We start from the raw sequence: 22,511 nt of genomic DNA, 5'->3' as shown, positions 1-22,511 counted from the left end.
GCTCCCGGTCCTCCCGACAGCGGCTAGGCGTCCGGCCCCCGGGGGAGGCCGCTCCGATCCCCACTGCCACCCGGTGCCCCTGACCACCCTGCAGCCGCTTTCGGTTCCGCGCCTTATAAGGCCTGACAGGAGGGTCACGTGCGTCCCGGGCCGCCCGCCGGGAGGAGGGGGCGGCCGGGGGGGAGGGGCGGGAAGCGGGGAGGAAAAGGGGAGGGAGTCGGGGGCGGAGGAAGGAGCTAGGGGCGGATTCTGCGGCGGTGGGAGGCGGTGGCGGCGGCGGCGGCGGCAGCGGCGGGGAGCGGACCGCTCGGAGCTGGACCGAGGAGGAGAAGGAGGTGGAGGTGGAGGAAGGGACCGGCGCGGGGGCGGGAGAGCGCAGCGCGGCGGAAGCCGGAGACCGCGGGAGGGCCGGTGGCCGGCCCCGGGCGGGAGCCGGGGCGGCGGCGGCGGCAGCGGCCGAGAGGACCGCGGCGAGGAAAGCGCATCCAGTGGCCCCGGCGGCGGCGGCGGCGGGGGCCCGGGTCCGCGCGCCCGGGCGGCCGGCGGGCACGGGCTGGCGCGATGGAGCCGCAGCACGTGCGCCCCGCGTCCGGCGCCCGCAGCCCGGCCTGGGAGGAACCGGTGGGTACAGCGCCCGCGCCCGCCCCCTCCCACTTCTCCTCTGCTCCCCCCCCGCCCGGGCCGGGTTCCGTTCAGGAAATGGCCCGGGATGAAGTCCCCAGCTGCTTCCCACCCGGGACAGCGCTTCCTCCGCCGCCCGGGCTCCTCCTCGCGCGCCGCCCGGAGCGCCTTTGTCCGGGCCGGCCGAGGCTCTCCCCCAGGGGCCGCGGGCGAGCCACTGACCACGGCCCTCCAAGGACCGTTTTCCGTGCTTCATCGATTTCGCAACTTTTTCCTTGATTTCGGAGCGTGGAGGGTGGGTAGGGAGGGGGCAAAAAGAAGCCCAGACTGGGGGTCAGCGTGCAGGGTTCGGAGGAGACAGGTCTTGCCTCTTGAGACCGCGCCCTGGGCGGTCACCTGGGCGCTGCAGGTTCCTAAGGAGCCGCGCTTGGCGAGGCGGATCGCAGCTAGAAGCCGGGAACCACGCCTCCGCCTCCTGCTCGCCGCTAAAGCCCCGGGCTTTTCTAGGGTTCGAGGGGGTTGCCAGGGATGAAGCGGGAAGCTGACCTCGATTTCGCCTAGGATTTCGCTGCCTGTGAAACGCGGAGGTTGGGCAGTTTGGGGGACCGAAAGTAACGTGGGCATGTGCATTGTGTGTGCGCGGGTAAGGAGCAGGAGGACGGGGGAATTGGGGGCTTGGGATTTGTTCCCTCAAACTCCTTCAACTTCCTCTCTTCCAACTCAGAGAGTCAGAACCATCTCACATCCCTCCGGTGATTCTAGCCCGAAATCCCCGTCTCACTCAGAGCTCTGTAATCCTGTGTGGGCTGCCTTTTCCCTGGCATCGAATTTTGGCTCTCTCCGCCCTGCCTCGATGTTTGCTGTTCCGTCTTGGTTGACATTCTTGAACCTATTTGGAAAACCTCGTCCGAAATTTCTGGCCTCACCAGTGTTCTGTTCAACACGTTCGGATGCTCTTTTCCCAGGAACTCCGAGGATCTGCTCAGGCTGGCCCCCTGCCTGTTGAGAGCTTCTAGGTCAGGTGCCAAGCTTGGTTCCCCTTTTTCTTTTCTAGTATGTACCCTCCCAGCTCCTTTGCCAAAGTACATTTCTCTGCCTTCTGTTTCCCGACCTTTCAGGAGTGTCCTTAAACTCGGATCCATCTGTATCTACAGCTGTCTTTGCTTTTGTCAATTTGAACATGTTGTTAGGTTGCCCATCTGCTCGTATTTCTTCTATTGTGGTTATTACTGGGGATTAAGTTTATTCTTGAAATTAAAAATACAGTTCAGTTTGGGAGTTTAAGTCAGCGATAACTGAGAACTAAATTCAGGGACCTGTTTTTGTAACTTTACTTTTGAGCTCTTTTCTATGAAGTCCTTGTTGAACTTGGATACTTAAAGTCAACACCAATTGCAATGAAAAATACCCACTTATATGTATTTCACTTGAGGGTCTTGATGCCAGAACCACTTGGTGCGTGGAAAAATAGAGAACGGCGTTTATTTTTGCTTTGCTTAAAGTTACAACATGAAAATGCTTGCTTATCAGCCTTTAAAACTAGAGCCGGAATGGAAATGTGTTAATGAGTTGTGACACTTTATCCAGACTGCAGAACTCTCCAAAAAAAAAGTGAGGTTTATATTCTGTACATACCGAAGGCCTTTTAATTTATTCAGCAGGTATTTCATATAGCACCTACTATGTTCCAAGACTGTTGGCTATAGCATTTAACAATACAGGCACAAATCCTTAAGTCCTCACTGAGCGTTCATTCTTAAGTAAACAGAATGTCTTGTGTCAGAGATGTGAATAGTTTAACTTTGGAGACCAGACAAAACAAAACAAAGCAAAAACTTTCCTTGATCTTAGGTAGGTGGCATAAAATGCTACTTTTGACAAAGTGATTGTATTTGAAACCCTGTGGCCGCATGTCTGACCCACAGATAAAAGATAAGTTATCTAAATTACTGAAAAATGGTGTGTACAAGAGAAAAGAAGGGGTAAAGTAGGGGAAATAGGGGGTTTAAGTGTTGATTATTTCAGACGTGTGGAGGAGTTAAGGGAGGAAAAATCAGCTTCATCTAAGTATGGTTGTGGGACAGTTTTCCTTTCAAAACAAGTTTCATCAAAATCAGGGATTCTTGAACTTTTCTTGGATCAGTAATCCCTTTAAGAATCAAATAAAAGCTATGGACACTTTTTCTCTTTCTCCCCCAAAGGTACCTATGTGACATACACATAAAAATTTAATAACCTTTCAGGGGAATCACAGAGTTCCCAAAGCCCAGTCTATGGACCCTCAAAGACCTTGGATCAAGAACATGTGTTTTTCAGGAGCTGGCATATAAGGCAATGTCAGGTTCAGTCCTGTGGCTCAGGTTCAGTCCCTGGCCTGGGAACTTCCGCATGCTATGAGTGCAGCCAAAAAAAAAAAAAACAAAACAAAAACAAAAAAGCACCTGCTTTGATCTGGACTCCATTTTGCAATCATTTCAACTGTGGTCTTTGAATTCAAATTTAGGCAACTTTAATACTTTACCGTGAAAGTATGCTCATTTACATTTATGAAAAGGAATTTTCAGTATTGACCAGGCAATATTCATATCACACAGATCCTGTTGTGCTATCCCTTACTGTATACAACAGCATACATGGATGAATTTAATTCCTTATTCTTAATTGCCGGACCCCCAAACATGTGGTTCTACATGGAACTATTCAGACAGAAGAGCAAACACAGTAGTATCAGGAACTGATGCTGAGGAATAGTATAAAGAGAATGGCACCTCTAGATTGAAATGTACCCGTGTCTGGAGCTGAGAGGCAGCTGCTAGATGTCATGCCATTCTTTGTATTTGGAGATGAAATGAGGTTATTTAGTTAAGTGTGGGTATTTAAATAAACAGCCTGTCATTACTCCAGCAAGGGCACGGGGCCTATAAGACAATACATGGTAGCAGTCAGGTGTCTGTGTATTTTCTTTAATGCTAGCTTCAGAATGTAATCAAATCAGTGGACATAGAGGCACTACCTACATGTCTAATTAATTAAAAACTATTTTGGTGGTGGGAATAGGTAGGTAGGGAGATAGTAAGCTGAGCAGCCCTTACTTGTAGATAATATCCTGGAGTATTAGAAGAAGTATTACTCTTAGGTATATCCTGGGCTAGAAGGTAGTTCGAATTCTAGCCGGAACTAAAAAGAGTATGGAAGTGTTTTTAAGGTAGTTCTGAAACAGTAGAGCGATACTCGAGTGCATTTTACTTTCTAAAATTTTTTCTTTTCCCAAATGATTTTCATCTAGTTGGCTCTGATGAAACAATTCAGAACTACTTGAAAAATTAGGAAGGGAAGCGTTTCAAAGGGACAAAGGGCTAAAATAGAAATGAGAGGTTATGAGTGTATTTATGTTGAGCTCTAGAGGACCAATGATTTTTGCCTTAGGTGCAGCGCTGACCTTATTTAGGTACATGTGGTCGATGTCACAGTTAATTTTGAAATCTTTTTTTGTTGCGGTCACACCTAAGGGAATTTTAATAAAATTTCGAATGTTAAATTCTAAGCATAGAGCAGATAGCATGTTATGGAAGTCGTTTGAAAGTTTAAATGAAAGCAGATCTGTACCTGTTCAACCTGCGGGGTTCTTTGCATGGTTCCCGTGGAGTAGGAACATGAGTCTCCAGACTTGTTTTTAAAGTGTCTAAGTATTTGAGTTGATCCAAATATAAATGTAGACTTCTTCATGTTTATAATATATTTAACATAAAACCATAGAATATATGGGATTTAAAAGTTGCAAATGGCTATTATACCTCTTTTGTTAGGAGTAGTGATCAATAAGAATATAATTCAAAATATCTTTACAGATATATTAATATCTAATGTCAATATTCATAAAGTCTCCAAAATGAAAATTGGCTATGACCTATACATCTTCAGTATAATAGGTTTTTTTCTTTCTTTTTTTTTTTCAAATGGGGCAGAAAGCCCTATACAGTAAAAACCTAAATCTCATTCAGTGGTGGCTTCTATTTCCATTTCTTTCTGAATGTAGTGTCTATGTGGCTTATGTCCAAGTTTTTAATAGTGTGTTTGTGATATGATATGTTCCAAACAATGACTTCAAAGCAATAATGATAAAGGAAATATGGAAGACACATCTAAGAAATTATTTCAAAATCTGAAAACATCAAGTAAGGAAAAATTCAAGGAGATCTTGTCAATGAAAGAAATACTGTAATGTGCCACATATTTGAAATTTTAGTTGCTATTTTGAGCTATATTAAAATGGCTGCAACTATTAAGCTCTTAACAGTGCTGTTACGTTTTTAAGGGATGTGAGGTGCACTGCAGGTATACCATATACAGACTGATTATTCACTCTGGAAATTTCTAATTTACAGATAAGATTTACAGAGAAGATGCTAATGGGACAAGCTACTTTAAATTAGGGATTACGTGAAACAATTCCTTAGAAGAGATGATTGAATAAAAGAGTTTTTCATGAACTGCCTTTTGTGGGAAATAAAGTGACATTCCTTCATTTGCTTACATGGTATTTCCCTCTGAGTATGTGCTAGGGAAATTGCAGAGCAGGGGTCATTTATTTAGCATGAGCAGGCTGACACTGGCTCTGCCTTCAAAGTCACAACCAAATTTTCGAACTTGTTCCAGGAGTCTCTGAAGAGCGGGGACAACTGTGAGGTTAATTTTTTATGAAGTAATGAATACCTTTACTTTGAGGTATTAATTGCCCAGCTCTTGCATCTGAAACTATTTTAATATTCTTAAGCAATCAATGTTTGAATCAGAGTGAGAAGTGTATTCAGTCCTCTTCTTAAAAATCATAGAATAGGCATGGATATTAAACAATGCCTTTTCATTTAATTGCTCTCTGTCCCGATTCTGGAAAATGTTACTTATATAAAATGTTAAAGTCTGACGTGTGCATGGAAACATATGATAATTGACAGACTAACTTTTGTTATATAATGTGGTAAAGTGAATAGACCATTAGAACAAGACACATGCTTTAGACTTTGGTCCCAGCTTGTGACTTTGGGCCTCTGTTTCTTTACATTAAAAGAGAGATCTGAGCTAGTTTTATTCTTTCAAATGGCCCTTTGCTATGTGCTTTTATTTATGCTGTCACACACTGGACTTGTCTGTGACCAAACAGTTGGGTTGGAATAAAGGTCATTATTTTTTTTTTTAATTTTTTTTTCTCTTCAATAAGTCCCTTCTCAGCAGTATGTTCTTTGCTGATACAGAATCACATATTTACAGAGCCATACGTTTATTTTGCCCAATTCCTTCCCTTCTTCAAGAAGACAACTAAGGCTAGAGAAGTAGCCTCCATCAATTGATTATTAGGTGGCAGCAGTCGCCTGTCTTTGCAGATTCAAACTAACCAGCACATTTTAATTTCAATTTAATCTACAGTGTGGATAGACAGTAATATTGGGACTGCGTGTTGTGTCTTAAAAGTCTCTAAGGACTGCGAGTTCTGTCACAGCAAGCAAATTATTGAAAGATTGAAACTTAAAAAAAACAACAAAAACCACAACAAGCCAATAGAATCTTAGTTTGGAGGACCCTTTAAAGGTCATGACAACTGAAAAAATTCGATTGAGTCCTGAAGGGCGTGAACACGCTGAAGAGAACCACTGCTTTCCTGAAGTGTGAAGAGGCTCCAGAGTCTAGCAGGGACTTTTTGCCCTACTTAAAAATAAGCTAACACCACTTTGCAATTCTCTGCGAGTGACACGAGGACTCTGTCACTTTAGTCTCTTCTCCCCGGAGCCCTCCCACACCTTGCAAGGGTTCTTTGACGCCAGGCGTGCACAGGGCACCGCAAGGCTGCTGGTCCCCAGTGTCCGCTCTGCCAGCTCGCTGTGACGAGTTGTGAGCGGTGGCTGCCGCCTGTTGATCCCATTTCCTCCGGCTCTAGCCCGGGTTAGGGAGTGGCTCTCCCAGGACTTCCACTGTTTTCGTGCTCAGGCACTGGTGTTTCACACGGCTCCAGTGCATTGTTTTCTTCCAGGCGGTCTCGGTTAGACCTTCAGCCTAGACATTTATTTGCATTCTGTCCTCTCGGGCTGCTTGTACTCTCTCGTTTCTGCGCTCTCTCCACGCCCTTCCCGGTTTCCTGTTAGCCAAAGGGATCGCTCTTTCTGAACGAAAAGTTCTCAGAGCGGAGTGGAAGCTCCCGGAAAATGCTCTTCTCTTCCGTGTGCGCCGGATGGAGGTGGGGGTGGGCCAGAAACTAAAGGCCACGGGTCGGGAGAGCTGAAAGGACCCGAACCCCAAGGCGGAGGCGGGAGAGGTACGGTTCCTCCGAGAAGGGCTAGGGGATCGGGAGACAGACAAGGGGCAGCGCCCATGCACCTCGGGGCCGGAGGGGACTTTTCTCGCGAAAACTGGGCGGCGAGGCCCAAGTCTCTCTGGAGAGATTCTGGATCCAGGAGGTGGCGGGCGCACCCAGGGGAGTCAGTCGGGAGGAAGCCCTAGGTTCCCTTTCTGTTCCCGGAGCCGTTCCTGCCCCGTCTCCCAGGAATCGCTGGAGGGAACATCGCCACCGCCGGGCCTGCGGGGGTGGGTTGCAGAGGTTTCTCGTCGCCTCTCCCTCCCGTCCATCCCGAGGACCCTAGACCTTAGAGGAAGTGGGAGGTTGCCCCGATCTTTCTGTCTCTCCCGTCTCTCTACCCGCGCGGGTCGTATTCTGGGTCAGAAACCCTGTAACATCCCGACGCTGGGTGTGCTGGGTTCCCAGGCTGGCCTGGGCCCGAGTCCCCCTTGCCCCACATCGGGCGCCGCTCTGGAGGGAGCAGGGGTCCTGGAGGGCCCCTGCCGGGAGGGCGAGTGGTCCCCGGAGACCCTCCTCCCGCGGGGGCGGCTGGGGGTGGGGAAGATGGCGGCGACTGGGCGCGGGGCCCCGGGCCGGGCTCAGGCAGAGTCCACCCACTGACCGCCGCCGTCGCCCCCGCCGGGCGGTGCTGTGTCCCCGCAGGAGTCAGAGAGGATGGCCGGGGCCGGCAGCCAGCACCACCCTCCGGGCGCCGCGGGAGGAGCGGCCGCCGGGGCCAGCGCCGCGGTCAACCCCGCCACCGCCTCGGCGGGGCCTGGAGAGGATTCTTCCGACAGTGAAGCGGAGCAAGAGGGACCCCAGAAACTGATCCGCAAAGTGTCCACCTCCGGGCAGATCCGGACCAAGGTGAGGCGGGCCGGAGGGGAGCGTGGTAGACGGAGGCGGCGGGGCAGGGAGGAGGAGAGAGAGCGCCGGAGGCGCAGGGAATGCGCCAGGCGATCCCGGGAACGTGGGGCGCAGAGGTGGGGGCGGGGTCTGGACCAGGGGTGGGCCCGGGGGCGGGGCCTGGGCCGGGGGGGCGGAGCCCGCGGGAGCTGGACCGCGCGCCCTGGGAAGGGATTCCCGGACCGCGCACTGGGGCCTCCCGGGTGGGCAGGGGCGGAGGGGAAGGGAACCTGGGAGCGTGGGAAAAAAGCCAAAGCGCTGTTTTGAGTTCCCACTCAAGGATCTAAAAAGGAGTGTTTTATTTTTGGTCCTACCTGTCCTGCATTGGTTCGGGAGAGTATGTGCGTTGGGCAGAGCGAGAAGTGCAGGCTGACCAGCCTGAACTGCAGTGAATCTCGCCACCTTTTCTTCCCATGGGTAGCAGTCTCCCCGGCCCACTCTGAGAGGGCGAGTGGGGAGGTGACCTCCGACAGCCCCTGTGCCCCTTTGCTGCCCTTTGGAAGGCACGAGCCGCTTGGCGACGCCAGTGGTAAATGATGGTCGCAGTTACCGCAACCTGAGAGGCGCAAACGGCAGACCTTGCGTCGTAGGTTCCCTCCAAGGGCAGAGTTCAGGGCTTATCAACACACCCATGGTTATTTTTAATGATGAAAAGTAACCTTTTTGTGTTACATATGGTGATGAGCATGCCGTGTTACTCTTGTTTCTGATGTACGTACTGTTGACGCCTGAGGGCTCAAAGTTGAGAGTTTTAATCTGAATATGTATCTCTCAAATGCTTATGACTGAAGGATTATTTATATATTCTAATTTTTATCATACTTTAGAAATAATCACGCGGGGATCACTGGGGGACTTTAACGAGGGATTTGAAAAGGGAACCAATAAAATCATTGGATTTGTATGCTCTTTAAAAATAAATTTGCAAGTTAATTCATTCTATGTCTATTTTTATGAGAATTTGTTTTCTAAGGTTAATAGGCCCCTATATGAAAATAGAAGTTTTATTGTATGCCTATGGATGCATGTTTGTATTTGCCTGCCTCCTTCTTTTCTGAAATATGTTTGAGTACACACACAGTGTTAACAAGGTTCGCTTAGCGTTTTTTCATTTTTATTTTTTATTTTTTGCTTTTTAGGGCCGCACCCGTGGCTATGGAGGTTCCCAGGCTAGGGGTCGAATCCAAGCAACAGTCCCCGGCATAAGCCACAGCCAGAGCAACGCTGGATCTGAGGCGCATCTGCAACCAACACCGCAGTTCATGGCAAAGCGAGATCCTTAACCCACTGAGCAAGGCCAGGGATCAAACACAGCATCCTCATGGATACTAAGAGGGTTGATTCACAGCTGAGCCATGAAGGGAACTGTCCCCCCTTTTTTTTTTGAATGAAGTGTAGTTGACTTACAATGTTGTTGCTTCATTGTCTAAGTGCACATCTTGTAACACCTTTTGATAGTGAATTTTTAATTTAATGGAATTTGTGATAAGAATATGGGGTTTAATGTATTTTTAAAAGATTAAGGCTAAACAAGATAGCGACTTTCCTAACAGCAAGTGCGTTTAATATTTGATGTCTTAATTTAATGAAAAGTTCACAAAACTGTGTTAATAATGGGGAGAATGACAGGTTTTTTAAAAAGTCATATTTTTATGTGTTCAACCAAAATGATTAAAATTCCGTGTATACTTATTTCAAGATTGACCAGTAAATTTATACAGTTTGGAAGAAAATTTAGAGATTACTCTAATTTGACTTGAGTAAAGTCAAACAACAGATTTATTGGGCACAGCACTAAAATTTGTAGGTTTCGTGAACTCATGGTAATAGTTACAATTATACTCTTTAATTTGATATTATCTGTGGTTTGGGATAAAGCATGTATATAATCCAGAGGAAGAGTAAATTCAAAAGGCATGTTTATTGTTGGTTTTCCATTTAACGTTCTGACAAAAATAGAGCAGAATGTTTTGCCATGATTAGGGATAATTAGTGAGCATTAAATGAAATGTTCCTTACATTTCCAAAGATGTGTGGAGTTCCTGAAACTCTGCCTTTTGTACTAGCTTTTACGAGCGCACACAAGTTCATTAACATTATCATATATGAACACGTGAGATCAGGGCCTAAGATGTGGTTGAAAGGGGAAGGTGGCCTCCACCTTCCTGTCTGTCCCACCCCCAATCCAGACTGTTCATATCTGCTACAGATTTCATGCCTTGCATCTCCTACCACATAAACTGATGCTCAGGCATGAGGGCAAGGGCACTGGGGGGAATTCATAGAATGAGAATTGCTAACTGTAACTGTTGGATTCTCATCAATAAGAATTAAGGGGAAAGATCTTTAGAAAGGGACAGACACTCTTTTGCTCCCTTCCCCAGATGTGTAAGATGCGAGAGCCTGGAGGAGAAGGAGGCCCCGGGACTAGCCCAAGGCCTAGTCATTTTTAAGACCGCAAGAGCAGTTCTTTCTCATACATCCTGGAGATACACCAAGGGGCCATTAGTTGTGGCAAGTTGTGATTGCTAATGGCATCTTCAATCCTAGTTGTGTAGCAGCCTCAGATGGTATGTGTGTGTGGCACACGCACATATGTTTACACCCACGTATCTGCAAGCTTACGTATGTTTGCATATATATGCTGTCTTTGGAAAGCATTTATGTGCAGACATACAGAGGAGTGAGTTGCACATAGAGGTCATAAGTATTTCTTTTCTTCTTCTTCTTCTTTTTTTTTTTTTTTTTGCTTTTTAGGGGGCCACACCTGTGGCATATGGAGGTTCCCAGGCTAGGGGGCTAATCAGAGCAATAGGTGCTGGCCTACACCACAGCCACGGCAACGCCGGATCCTTAACCCACTGAGTGAGGCCAGGGATCATGGTTCCTAGTCAGATTCGTTTCCAGTGTGCTGCAACGGGAACTTCCAATATTTCTTAAATGAATGACTGTGTATATATTGTATACATGTAAGCTTCATATATATGGGATTAGGATCACAAAGCTGTTTGTTGTCTAGTTTGGGTTTGGAGTGAAAAGCAGCCACTGACTTAAGTAATTACCTTATTTGAATCCCGGTTCTTTGTTGTGAATAGTGGTTAATATTTTATTTTATTTATTTATTTTTATTCTTGTCTTGTTCTTTTAGGGCTGCTCCCGAGGCATATGGAGGTTCCCAGGCTAGGGGTCTAATCGGAGCTGTAGCCGCCGGCCTACACCACAGCCACAGCAATGCCAGATCCAAGCCTCGTCTGCGACCTACACCACAGCTCACAGCAACACCAGATCCTGAACCCACTGAGCGAGGCCAGGGATCGAACCCAAAACCTCATGGTTCCCAGTCGGATTCGTTTCCTCTGCATCACGATAGCAACTCCCTTGTTAATATTTTAAATAATTGGAATGTTAGTGAAGAACTTTAAGTTAATTTTGCATTTGAAAAAGTAATGTGTGCCTCTAGTAAGAAGTTCAGATAGTGTGGGGGATATTTGGTGGTGGAGGGTATCCAGGGAAAAGGACTCTCCCTCTCACCCTAGACCTCGTAGTCTCTGTCTCAGAGGCAGTTGTTGACATGTTCTCGGTGTGCTTCCAGGAAAGTTCTGTGCACAAAGCAAGGAAAAAAAAAAATATATATATATATATATATATATACTTAAATGGGTAGTATTTAAGAAATTCTAAGGGGAACATCATTTATACATCCTGTGCCTTGTGTGGAGGTATAACGTGGAGATCATTTCCCCAGTGCTTATCTACAGCTACCTCATTCTCTCTAATGAGGCAGAGTATTCTATTCTATTAGGTGGAGCTAAGTGACGTTGCTCTGGCAGTAGCGTCAGAATGGGAGAGAGTAGGGCTGGGGCAAATTGGGACAAGTTGGTCAAAGTGGATATACTTTCAATTATACAATGAATACGTTCTGAAGTTTTTTGTTTGTTTGTTTTGTTTTTTTGTCTTTTGTCTTTTTAGGGCCGCACTCGCAGCATATGGAGGTTCCCAGGTTAGGGGTCGAATCGGAGCTACAGCTGCCGGCCTACACCACAGCCACAGCAACACAGGATCTGAGCCGCGTCTGCCACCTCCACCTACACAGTTAATGGCAACGCCGGATCCTTAACCCACTGAGCGAGGCCAGGGATCAAATCCACAACCTTGTGGTTACTAGTCTGATTCGTTTCCGCTGCACCACAATGGGAACTCCTGAAGATTTAATATACAGCCTAGTGACTGTTGTTAAATACTGTATTATGTACTTGAAATTTACTAAATGAATAGACTAAGGATTCTCACCACACACACACACACACACACACACACACACACACACACGATAACTGAGGTGCTGGATATTAACTTAATTGTGGTGCTAGATATTACCTTATACATTTCACAATGTATAGGTCTATCAAGTCATCACATTGTATACGTTATACACAATTTTATTTGTCAGTTATACCTCAGTAAAGCTGGAAAAACGAGTCCAATAGGGGAAATTTCATATGGTTCAACCTAGCATGTCATCATTTAATGAACCAGCTCTCTATGAAAGGAAATGTGGACTATTTTAAGACAACGCTCATCTCAGCTTTTTTGCAAGGGGATATGATGACTTTTTAAGTAAAGAATTAATAAGACTGGCATGCTCTTTGAATTAGTGTGGCTTAATAAAGTCCTCATGTACATCTTTGTACCCTCCTCGCATCCGCACATTGTATGCTCTTTGTTCCCCTTTTCATTCCCCATTTTTTCTTCCCGTTTCTTTGTCCTTGCTGTCATCTGTACTATTTTTCTCTTTCTCTGTTTTTCCCTTTTTTTCCTGTGTCTGTATCAGTTAAGTAGAATTTCAGGTAGTTTCAATAGCTACCCAGGTGATAAACACGAGATACTTTTTTTTTTTTTTTTTTTGGCTTTTTAAGGCCACACCTGCAGCATATGTAGGTTCTCAGGCGAGGGGTCCAATCGGAACTACACATGCCGGCCTACACCACAGCCACAGCAACGCCGGATCTTTAACCCACTGAGCAAGGCCAGGGATCGAACCCACATCCTCACGGATACTAGTCGGATTCGTTTCCGCTGCGCCACAATAGGAACCCCAACACTAGACACTTGTATGGCTGTTTCTATTTCCCCAAAGGAACAAAATCACTTATATACAAACGTTTAAATAGTGCTGATGTGGGCAACCCAACGGGAACTGTAACTCGTCAGATCTCTTTACCCTTGCTGGTTCTCTCCGAGGTCTTAGGCCCGTCTCAAGGAGGAGGTCGATTTTGCATTCAGAGTTATTGCTGTAGAGAATTTCACAGGTGCTTACTGGGAATGAGACATTCTGAAATGACATGAGTACAAACTCAGGCCAGCTTGGTTTTGCACTTGGATGCGAAGGACACTTGGCTTGCTCTCTGTTGGCCTGGGAATGCTGTAGTCTTGCATTTTGCAGCGAATGCCTGGAGGAACCTTGGTTAGGTGTGTAGACTAGGATTGTTCAGTCGTCATAAGCCGCATGGTATACACAGACGAAAACCATACAGATGACTTTTTCTGACATTGACTCATCTTGGCCAAGGTCTTGAAGCTTCAGGTGTCAAAAAAATGCCACTAATTAGGTTATTATGCTCACATGTATTTATTTTTTGAGAGTGATATGTCCTCTTCCAGGTAGTTTTAATGTCTGTAAATGAGTCTCTAAATTGAGGCAAGACATGCTTTTAAACACAGGAAAGATATTGAGAACTTTGAAGCATTCTGTCTGGGTTAGGCTATCTCTTTAAGTCTATTGAAAGAATAATCACTACCTTCTTCAATTAGTACCTTGGTTTTACTTTAACATGAAGGATGTGTCAACAACCTCTTGTACGTTTATGGTAAGGCATAATCACTGTGGAAATATTGATTTGTATTTTTCACTGCTTTATGAGATGCAATTTATGCAATTAACATGTTATCTTTCACCATAAACCTTCCAAAGGTTAGATTAGAGAAGACTTGCTCAGGGTTTTTCAAATTGTCAGTGGAAGCCCACTTGTAGGTCATGATGGTTCGCATCCAGTATTTTAAAACAGAAACAGAACAGGTTAAAAAAATACTGTTTAAAACTTGAGCCACAGCTCATCATGGAAACATCGGATTAGATAAAGATCCAAACAGGATGGGAAGCAGAATCATGGCCAGAAGATGGTTAAGAAATGTGGATAAAGTAATATTGACACGTTTATTGTTCAGAAACGCAACGTGATAGGAGAGGCAAATAGGAATTTTTACATTTTGATACGTGATGAGAATGACGATATCTTGAATTATAAGAATGTTAATTAGTCAGCTAGGTAGAAGTCGGCTAACTTTTTCTGTAAAGAGCCAGGTAGTAAATATTTTAAGCTTTGTGGGCCATAGAACCTGTGTCAGAATTACTCAGCTCTTCTGTTACAGTGTAAAATTAGCTATAGACAGTAGTTAAGTACGTGCATGTGGCTGGAATGCGGTATACCTGTGGTTCCTGTCTATAGGAGGTATACATGTGGCTATGTTCCAACCAAACTTTATTTAAGGGTCGTGACATTTGAGTTTATAACATTTTCACGACTGAAAAATATTCTTGGGAGTGCCCACTGTGGCTCAGTCGGTTATGAACTGGACTAGTATCCATGAAGATGAGGGCTTGATCCCTGGACTGTTCTGTGGGTTAAGGACCTAGTGTTGCAGTGAGCTGTGGTGTAGGTTGCACGTGTGGCTGGGATCCCGTGCGGCTGTGGTTGTGGTGTGTGCCGGCAGCTGCAGCTCCAATTCGACCCCTATCCTGGGAACCTCCATATACCGTAGGTGTGGCCCTTAAAAAGAAAAAAAAAAAAAAGGCATTTAAACATATAAAACCCTTCTTAGCTTGTGGGCTGTATACAATCAGCTACTGGAAGTATATGGCCGACAGATTTGTCTTGAGGGCCATAGTTTTCTGATCCCTTTTCTAAGTGATGGAAAATGATTTGTAAACCACGGCAAAGTTAAGGTGGTGCTAAATGCGATCAGCGCATGTAAGGGACCAAATAAAGCTAGATTTCAATCCATTTAAAAATCTCATCTTTGTAGAACATTTTATTTTTAGCCTGGTTTGCGTCTTTGCTTCCATTTTAATGTGAACTAAATATAGACTGGAAACTCTGAGTCTCGGTACAGTAGTATATGGTATAAGAGCTTTCTTTCCATTTTGATTACACGTTAAACATGATATCCCATTATTAAAGATAAGAGACATAATAAATAATTGACTAACGCTTTATGTATAACTTAAGATGCATTATTGGAAGGTGTCTAAATTTAGAAAGCTTTCCCTTCATTTAAGCTTGCATGTTTGCTGTTGTGGTGGGAGTGATGAAAGGTTATATGAAACTACTATTGCAAATGACTCCGGGCTTCTTTCTGTTTCCAGGGCACAGTGTTTCACTCATATTGGATTTGTTAGGCTTTACTTGTTCAGGAAATGTGTTTATAAGCAAAGGTTTTAATTAAAGAGAGTTTGTTTTAGGTCTAAGAATAGACCTTTGAAAAAGACCATGACGTGTTGGTCCATTGCATTTTTCCCTTGGCAAATTAGTTTGGTTTTGTTGGGTATGGAGTCGTTTTCTCTGTGAATATTTGAGTTACTGGTGACACATTTGTATTTTTGATTTGGTGAAGTGGCTTAAAATGGTCAATAACCAGTGTGGATAGTAGCGTCCACTTAAAATGTGCTGTACATTGTTTCTATTTTAGATTGTCACTCATTTTTTTCAAGTGAACATATGTGGCAATAATTTCCCCCTCCCCTTTTGTAAGAAAGATATTTGGAAGATTCCTTAGCTTTCTTGTTTTATACCAAGGAAATATGATTGACTTTATCATGTATGGAGCAGAAATCCCTAAGCTTCTCACTGAGACTATTAGGGCTTTCTCAAACCACCAGATGTAACTTCGTGTAATAAAGCTTTTTTATATAAGCTTGGGACATTTATGTTAGAAATTTAAAAATACCTTTCTCCTTAGCGTTTCAGTGTTTACAGAGCAGTTTTATATGCACGATCTCATTTAACAGTTGCTGAACATGATCTGAATTTTACAAATGGTAAAAAGCAAGACCTTGTTTGAATATCTGCCGAGTAAATGGCAGGCCTGGAACTCCAAAGCAGGACTTGGGATTACTGTGCCATTATTCCTTGGCACAGGGGAACAGTGAGTGGCTTCCAAATAAATGTCTTCTTTCAAGTCCCATGAGCTTCTTGGAGTTTTTAAACATTTTTTGTTATAGTTGATTTACAGTGTTCTGTCAATTTCTGTGGTATCGCGAAGGGACCTAGTTATACATGTATGTACATGCTTTTTTTCCGCATTATCCTCCATCACGTTCCATCACAAGTGGTTAGACACAGTTTCCCATGCTGTGCAGCAGGATCTCATTGCTTATCCACTCCAAACGCAATAGTTTGCATTTACTAACCCTCGGTTCCATCCATTCCCCCGCCCTCCCCCTCGGCAACCCCACGTCTGTTCACTTGACATCTGCATGTACAAGAGTGTATGTATGAGGCTGTCCCCTCACTTCTCCACCTGTCTCCCCATCTCCCTCCGCTGAATTCCTCCTCCTCTCCCTTCCCATCTCTCCTCTTCATTCGTTTCGTCTGGGAGCATATCTCTCACCAACATTTTAGGTTTTCCTAATCCCTTTTCTTTTTGCACTCGAATCCCACGTTTTTAGTGTGCTTCTTTGAAAAGTGAACATCGGAATAAAACATTTCAGCTGAAATGTGTATCAGTTTTAATTCCTGGTAGCCAAATCATGGAAGGACTTTGAAAGCATCTTTAGAAGGACGCCTTTAGAAGAAATGCTTATAAGTCTCTGACTCTTCAAATAGATTTTCAAAGAAAACTGTTAGTTTCACTTTTATAAGGTAAGATGCTATTTTTAAAAGGTCATGCTATAGCGTTAAAAAGAATTATATAACGTACTTTTCCACTTGGCCTATTAAAGCATAGTTGAGGAAAAAAACATGAGTAAAATTTATTTTTAACTAGCTAAGGAGTGATTTTGACATTTTTAGGCCCCAGTTTTCTCCATCTGACTCTTTTATTTAGATAAGAAAGAAAGTGCCAGGGTGTATACCTGAACGGACATGCTGTTTTGAATCGGATTTTTTTGCACAAACTCATACAGCCCTTTAAAATTATGTTATTATATACATATAAATGGATATATGCCGTCTCTGTGGTTTGCACATCAGCTTCAGAACCAGAACATTTTCAACACCGCACATCTACCCGTGTGCGCCTTCTCTTTTTCACTCCTCAGCTCATTCAGAAAGATATTTGTGGAGTTCCCGTCGTGGCGCAGTGGTTGACGAATCCTACTAGGAACCATGAGGTTCCAGGTTCGGTCCCTGCCCTTGCTCAGTGGGTTGACGATCCGGCGTTGCTGTGAGCTGTGGTGTAGGTTGCAGACGCGGCTTGGATCCAGCGTTGCTGTGACTCTGGCGTAGGCTGGTGGCTACGGCTCTGATTCAACCCCTAGCCTGGGAACCTCCATATGCCACGGGAGCGGCCCAAGAAATGGCAAAAAGACAAAAAAAAAAAGATATTTGTGATGTCTAAGCACTGTCACGGTGCCAGGGGTAGAGCCATAAACAAAAAACAAAGTGGACAAAAACCTCGGCCCTCATGGAGCTCCCATTTTAATGCAGGGAGCATTTATAAACTTATAAATATGGAAAATGCATAGTATGTTAGAAGATGAGAAGGGCTGTGAAGAAAAAACAGGCAGGAATGGCAAGTGGAGTGGGGGTGGGGGCGGGCTTCCTGAGAAGGTGACCTCTGAGCAATGACCTTGAGGGAAGGAGCCGTGGAGACCTCTGGGGGGGAGAGCCTTCAGGCCGGAGGCACAGGGGCTACAAAGGCCAAGGGACAGAAGCCACAAGGAGGGGGTCAGTGAGGCTGAAGTGGGGTCAGGGGATGGGAGTGGAGGAGAAGCAGGTAGAAAGCAGAGGAAGTGAACAGCGTTGACAGTGAGATGCGTAGAGGAAGCTTCATTGCCGGGGCTTCATGGATTCCCGGGCATGGATGGGCGTCAGAGGGGTCTCCAAATTTTATGTCCACGCGTATGCCTCTTGGAAGACTCACCCTACTGATTTATAAAGGGGAATTGCAGGCCAGACACGAAAAGATAGATGAAAACACACACACACACACACAGAGTAACCATCTGTTATCAGTGTCATTTGGAGAAATGCTGAATTTAGGAGTGGGTTCAATGAAGGGAAAGGAGAAGCCGCATTGAACAGCAAGGTTCCTTGGAGCCGTTAGTGTGTCAGGGTCACTTCTCAGCCATTCCTTGTACTATTGGGTGATCTTCTCCGGTTACTCATCCTGGCAGAGAAGGTTGTATTCCTCGATATCCGTGTTTCTCCTGTCCTTCCTGGCCCACTGTCAGACGTCATTTGTACCCCCCACCCCCCGGGTAGGAGTTTGGGCCAGTGGAGTATGCGTGGCCGTGATGATTGTCACTTGGCCTCTAAATTCATCTGTTGGACTCTCCACGCTTTGTCCCTTCCCTCACCTGCCAGACAGATGTAGATTATCCAGTGGAGCAGAGCCTCTGTGCTCCTGCCCCCAAACCTCACTGGCCAGATCCGGTTGTGCCACAGAAGAGAAATGCACTTTTATTGTGTTACGTCCCTGAGAGTCAGGGGTCGTTTGCTGCAACAGTTAGCATACGCTGACCAATTTCATCTCTCTGAACTTCAGCTTTCTCATTTGCAACGTAAGTGCAGTGATTCCTACCTCGTTTGGTAGTGATGATTAAAGAAAATACACAGGAGTTCCCGTCGTGGCGCAGTGGTTAACGAATCCGACCAGGAACCATGAGGTTTCGGGTTCGATCCCTGGCCTTGCTCAGTGGATTAAGGATCTGGCGGTGCCGTGAGCTGTGGCGTCAGTCGTAGACTCAGCTCGGATCCTGCGATGCTGTGGCTCTGGCGTAGGCTGGTGGCTACAGCTCCGATTCGACCCCTAGCCTGGGAACCTCCACATGCTGCGGGAGCAGCCCAAGAAATGGCAAAAAGACAAAAAAACAAAAAACAAACAAAAAAATAAAGAAAATACACAGTGTGCATCCATATCCTTCATTATTATCATTATTAAAAACTGGTAGAAAATCCTAATAACGTAGTTCTTCCTAACACATGTGCCTTCTAAATATAACAATCAGTAGGCATTTAGACCACTGTCCTTTGTTGACTGTTTATTTATTTTGCTTTTTTTGGGCTACACTCATGGCATATGGACATTCCCAGGCTAGGGAGTCGAATCGGAGCTACAGCTGCCGGCCTACAGCACAGCCACAGCCATGCCAGATCCGAGCCGCATCTTCGACTTACACCACAGCTCATGGCAGCACCGGATCCTTAACCCAGAGTGAGGCCAGGGATCGAACCTGCATCCTCATGGATACTAGTCAGATTCGTTTCTGCTGTGCTATGATGGGAACTCCCATAATACATTTTCGCATAAACGCTTAGACATTACCCATGACTCGTGAGATGACATCCGAATTTCTTAATATGATTTAGTAGCTCTTTCTCAATTTAATGCTAAGCTACCTTTAAATTCATTTAATCAGTATTTCTTGAGTGCTATTTTAAGTGCCGGAAAGGCAAAATAACATTAAAAGGCAAACTTCCTAGAGCTTCTAGTCTATTGAGGAAGAAGTTAATAAGCGTATCAGCAGATACACATCAGATGCTCACAAATATAGGGAAGGACGATAAAACAGGGTCAAGGGAGAGCGTGGGTGACGGAACCGTGTGCGTATATGCACGTGTGTAAAGTATTTTGGGTGCATCAGTCCAGGAAGGCCCCTCTTTGATGCAATATTTGAACATCTGAATGAGGTGACCATGAGCCATGCAGATGACACCTGGTGTCAGAGCTTACCAGGCCTCGTCGGGATGGTCGGTGCCATCCTGTGGCCCGTCCCACCAGACTCCTCTCTGCTCCCAAAGGCCGGCAGGTGTTGGCTGCAGGTGTTTTTTAGTGTTGTCCCTCTACTCAGCATGCCTTCTCTTACCTGTTTCTCTGCCTGATTTATTTTATGTTATTATTTCCCCACATTTCTGAAACCAGTTGAAGTGGTGTAGATTCAATACTGTGTGTCAAGCTTGGGGAGAATGCAGATAGGTTTATGAGACCAAGAGGAAGCTCAATGGGTTAGTCTATAGAGCAAACTCTCTCTCTCTCTAAAATATTATATATTAATGCTACCTAATAACATATGTATTATATAATATTGCATAATATGTTTTATATAATACTAACATGTGTATACTATTATATATCACACGATATGATATGCATTATATATAATACACATCACACAAGATATGTATTATATATAATACATATACAATAATTATACATTATGTTAAATAATTATATGCTATATATAGTTATACTGTAATATATATACAGTAATTATACTGTTACATAATATATAAACATATATATTATATATGTATACACTTATATATATTATAAGAGCAACAGGTGTCTATTATGTCTCCCCTTGTGAGGTTCAGACACACTCCAAACTGCAACTCTGTGGCAGTAGTTCTGTAGGGGATTTAAGTAAGAGAGTTTTAGTTACAGTTTAAATCCAGCCCTAAAATCCAAAATATTTTTGAAGATTCCATAAATGGCATCTACTTCAAACACTCCTCTCATGCAACTGAGCGTCTGCTGAAATATTTTCAAAATATCATAAAATCTCAGGTTATCTCCTATTGTTACTTATTTATTCAGGTATGATTGATAAGAGGGGATTAAGTGGTATGTTCTTAGCTAGTACGGAAAGACAAATCTGATGTTTCTCGTTGGCTCTCAACTTCACATCTCTAATAAAATGATTCTACAACTAAGGTTTTAAAAATATGTTTGCAGTGTTTTATGAGTGCAGTACAGAATATTAAAAACATATGCATGTTTTAGGGTCATTATGAAAAGAGTGTTGACCTCATGGACCTTGGGAAAGGTCTTTGGGACACTTTGACAATTGCTATGTTTGCACAATGTATCTGGACCTATTTTTTTTTGGAGAGAGAGTACTGTGAGGCTATCTGGAGGAAGAGCAGAGCAAACAGAGGGGAAAGCACATGCAAAGGCCCTGAGGTAGAAATACACCTGATACAGTCCAAGAATATTAGTTAAGAGGCTGGAGCAAAGTGAGGGAGGGGGGAGTGAGTAGCAGAAAAGACCCCAAAAGAGGTCAGGGGGACAATAGATATGTTGTGGCGATTTCCATAAGATAATATGCATATTTAGCATGTGACTGGCACATAATTAACACTTAATAGATGCTAGTTATCATAGTAATATTAAAGGAACAGTTGCAAATTTGATCTTTAAAATAAAAACAGCCTTTAAAACAAACTTTTTAGCAATAAAAAAGAAATTAATCCATAGCTGGAGAGGGATCAAGGAATCAAGTGAGGGCTTTTTGTTTTGTTTTGTTTTTAAGTGAAATGATTTTTTAGGAGAACGAAGGGAACATCGAAGGTCTAAAGAGAATAATCCAGTTGAAAAGGAAGACGAGGTGAGGCAGAAAAGGGAGGGGAAAATTCCTGGAGTACTGTTCCTAAATATTCGAGGCATGATGGGATCTTGCGAGGACCTGGTCTCTGCTGGGAGCAGGGTGGCTTCTCTGAGTATCCAGTCTATGCAGGGAGTAAGCGCTTCTGGATGTTCTAGTCTGATTCTTTGACTTTTCTTAGTAGAATGAGAAGCGGGGTCAGCAGCTGAGAATCAGTGTGGCAGAGAAGATGTTAGTGATTTGAGAAGAGAGGAAAAGTCTGAAATGCTTGAGTGGGAGAGTGGAAGAGTGAACGGAATAGAGAGATACCATGTCAATATCCAGTGGTGTTTTAGGGTTCACTTGAAGTGAGGGGCCATGAGTTTGAGGTCGGCAGTGTCAGCCTGGTGTGGGGCCATGTTTGGCTTCATGGTGGAGATTTGGGTTAAAGCAGGATTGTGGTTTGTCTCAGTAAGTGTGGCCAAGCCAGAGGGGACGGGGAGATGGGGAGTGGATGACAAAGGAGAGAGCACCATGACAGGCTCTGGGACTTATGGCGAGTAGAGAATTCGTGCTTGAAACATGTCCTACGAAGCAAGCGTGGGACCCAGCAGCTAAGGATGGGTGGGCGAGAAAAATCATTGCAAAGACTTAACCTCGAGTTGTTCAAATTGAGAAAAGAACAAGAAGAAAGAAAATAAAGACTATCCAAATTTAATTTGTTTAAATATGCTTTGCAGCGGCATCAATCATAGGTTTTCTTGAGGAAATCTCTAGATCACGTATGCACAGCTGGTGTCCCTCCATGACTAAAGTACAGAGACTCTAGAACAGGAAAGAAAAAGTTCCTCAAAGAACTAAATCGATCTGGTTTGGAAAAGCCCTGAGCTCCGTGCCTGACACACAGTAAGTGCTGATCTATGGTAGCTATATTATTCAAGCATCTCGAGGGGAATGGCACCTTTTCAAGAGAGTAACCTCTGTGCTTCCAAGTATATACATGAATGAGGCGTTAGAGAAGTCTTCAGTCATAGTGAAAAAACTCCCATGCCTACTGTGCCTTTGGCATGCCAG

The 22,511-nt window shown here is 44.6% G+C and overlaps 1 protein-coding gene across 6 annotated transcripts in view; it reads left to right on the top strand.

Moving 5' to 3' along the window:
• The first annotated feature begins 294 nt into the window (after positions 1-294).
• DGKH (diacylglycerol kinase eta) overlaps positions 295-22,511 on the top strand; it is a 185,588-nt gene continuing 163,371 nt past the window's right edge. For 4 of the 6 annotated variants that reach the window (XM_047755789.1, XM_047755788.1, XM_047755790.1 and 1 more), the window contains exons 1-2: positions 295-621; positions 7,613-7,816. In XM_047755789.1, the coding sequence (XP_047611745.1) occupies positions 562-621; positions 7,613-7,816 (264 nt within the window). In that variant the 5' untranslated portion in view covers positions 295-561. Of the gene's footprint in view, positions 622-5,925; positions 6,929-7,612; positions 7,817-22,511 lie in introns of those variants that run through there. The other 2 variants (XM_047755787.1, XM_047755786.1) reach the window with 2 other exon arrangements.

The sequence above is a fragment of the Phacochoerus africanus genome, chromosome 13 (assembly GCF_016906955.1).
Source record: "Phacochoerus africanus isolate WHEZ1 chromosome 13, ROS_Pafr_v1, whole genome shotgun sequence".
In the NCBI taxonomy this organism is placed as follows: Eukaryota; Metazoa; Chordata; class Mammalia; order Artiodactyla; family Suidae; genus Phacochoerus; species Phacochoerus africanus.
This window is presented reverse-complemented; position numbering and strand designations above follow the sequence as displayed.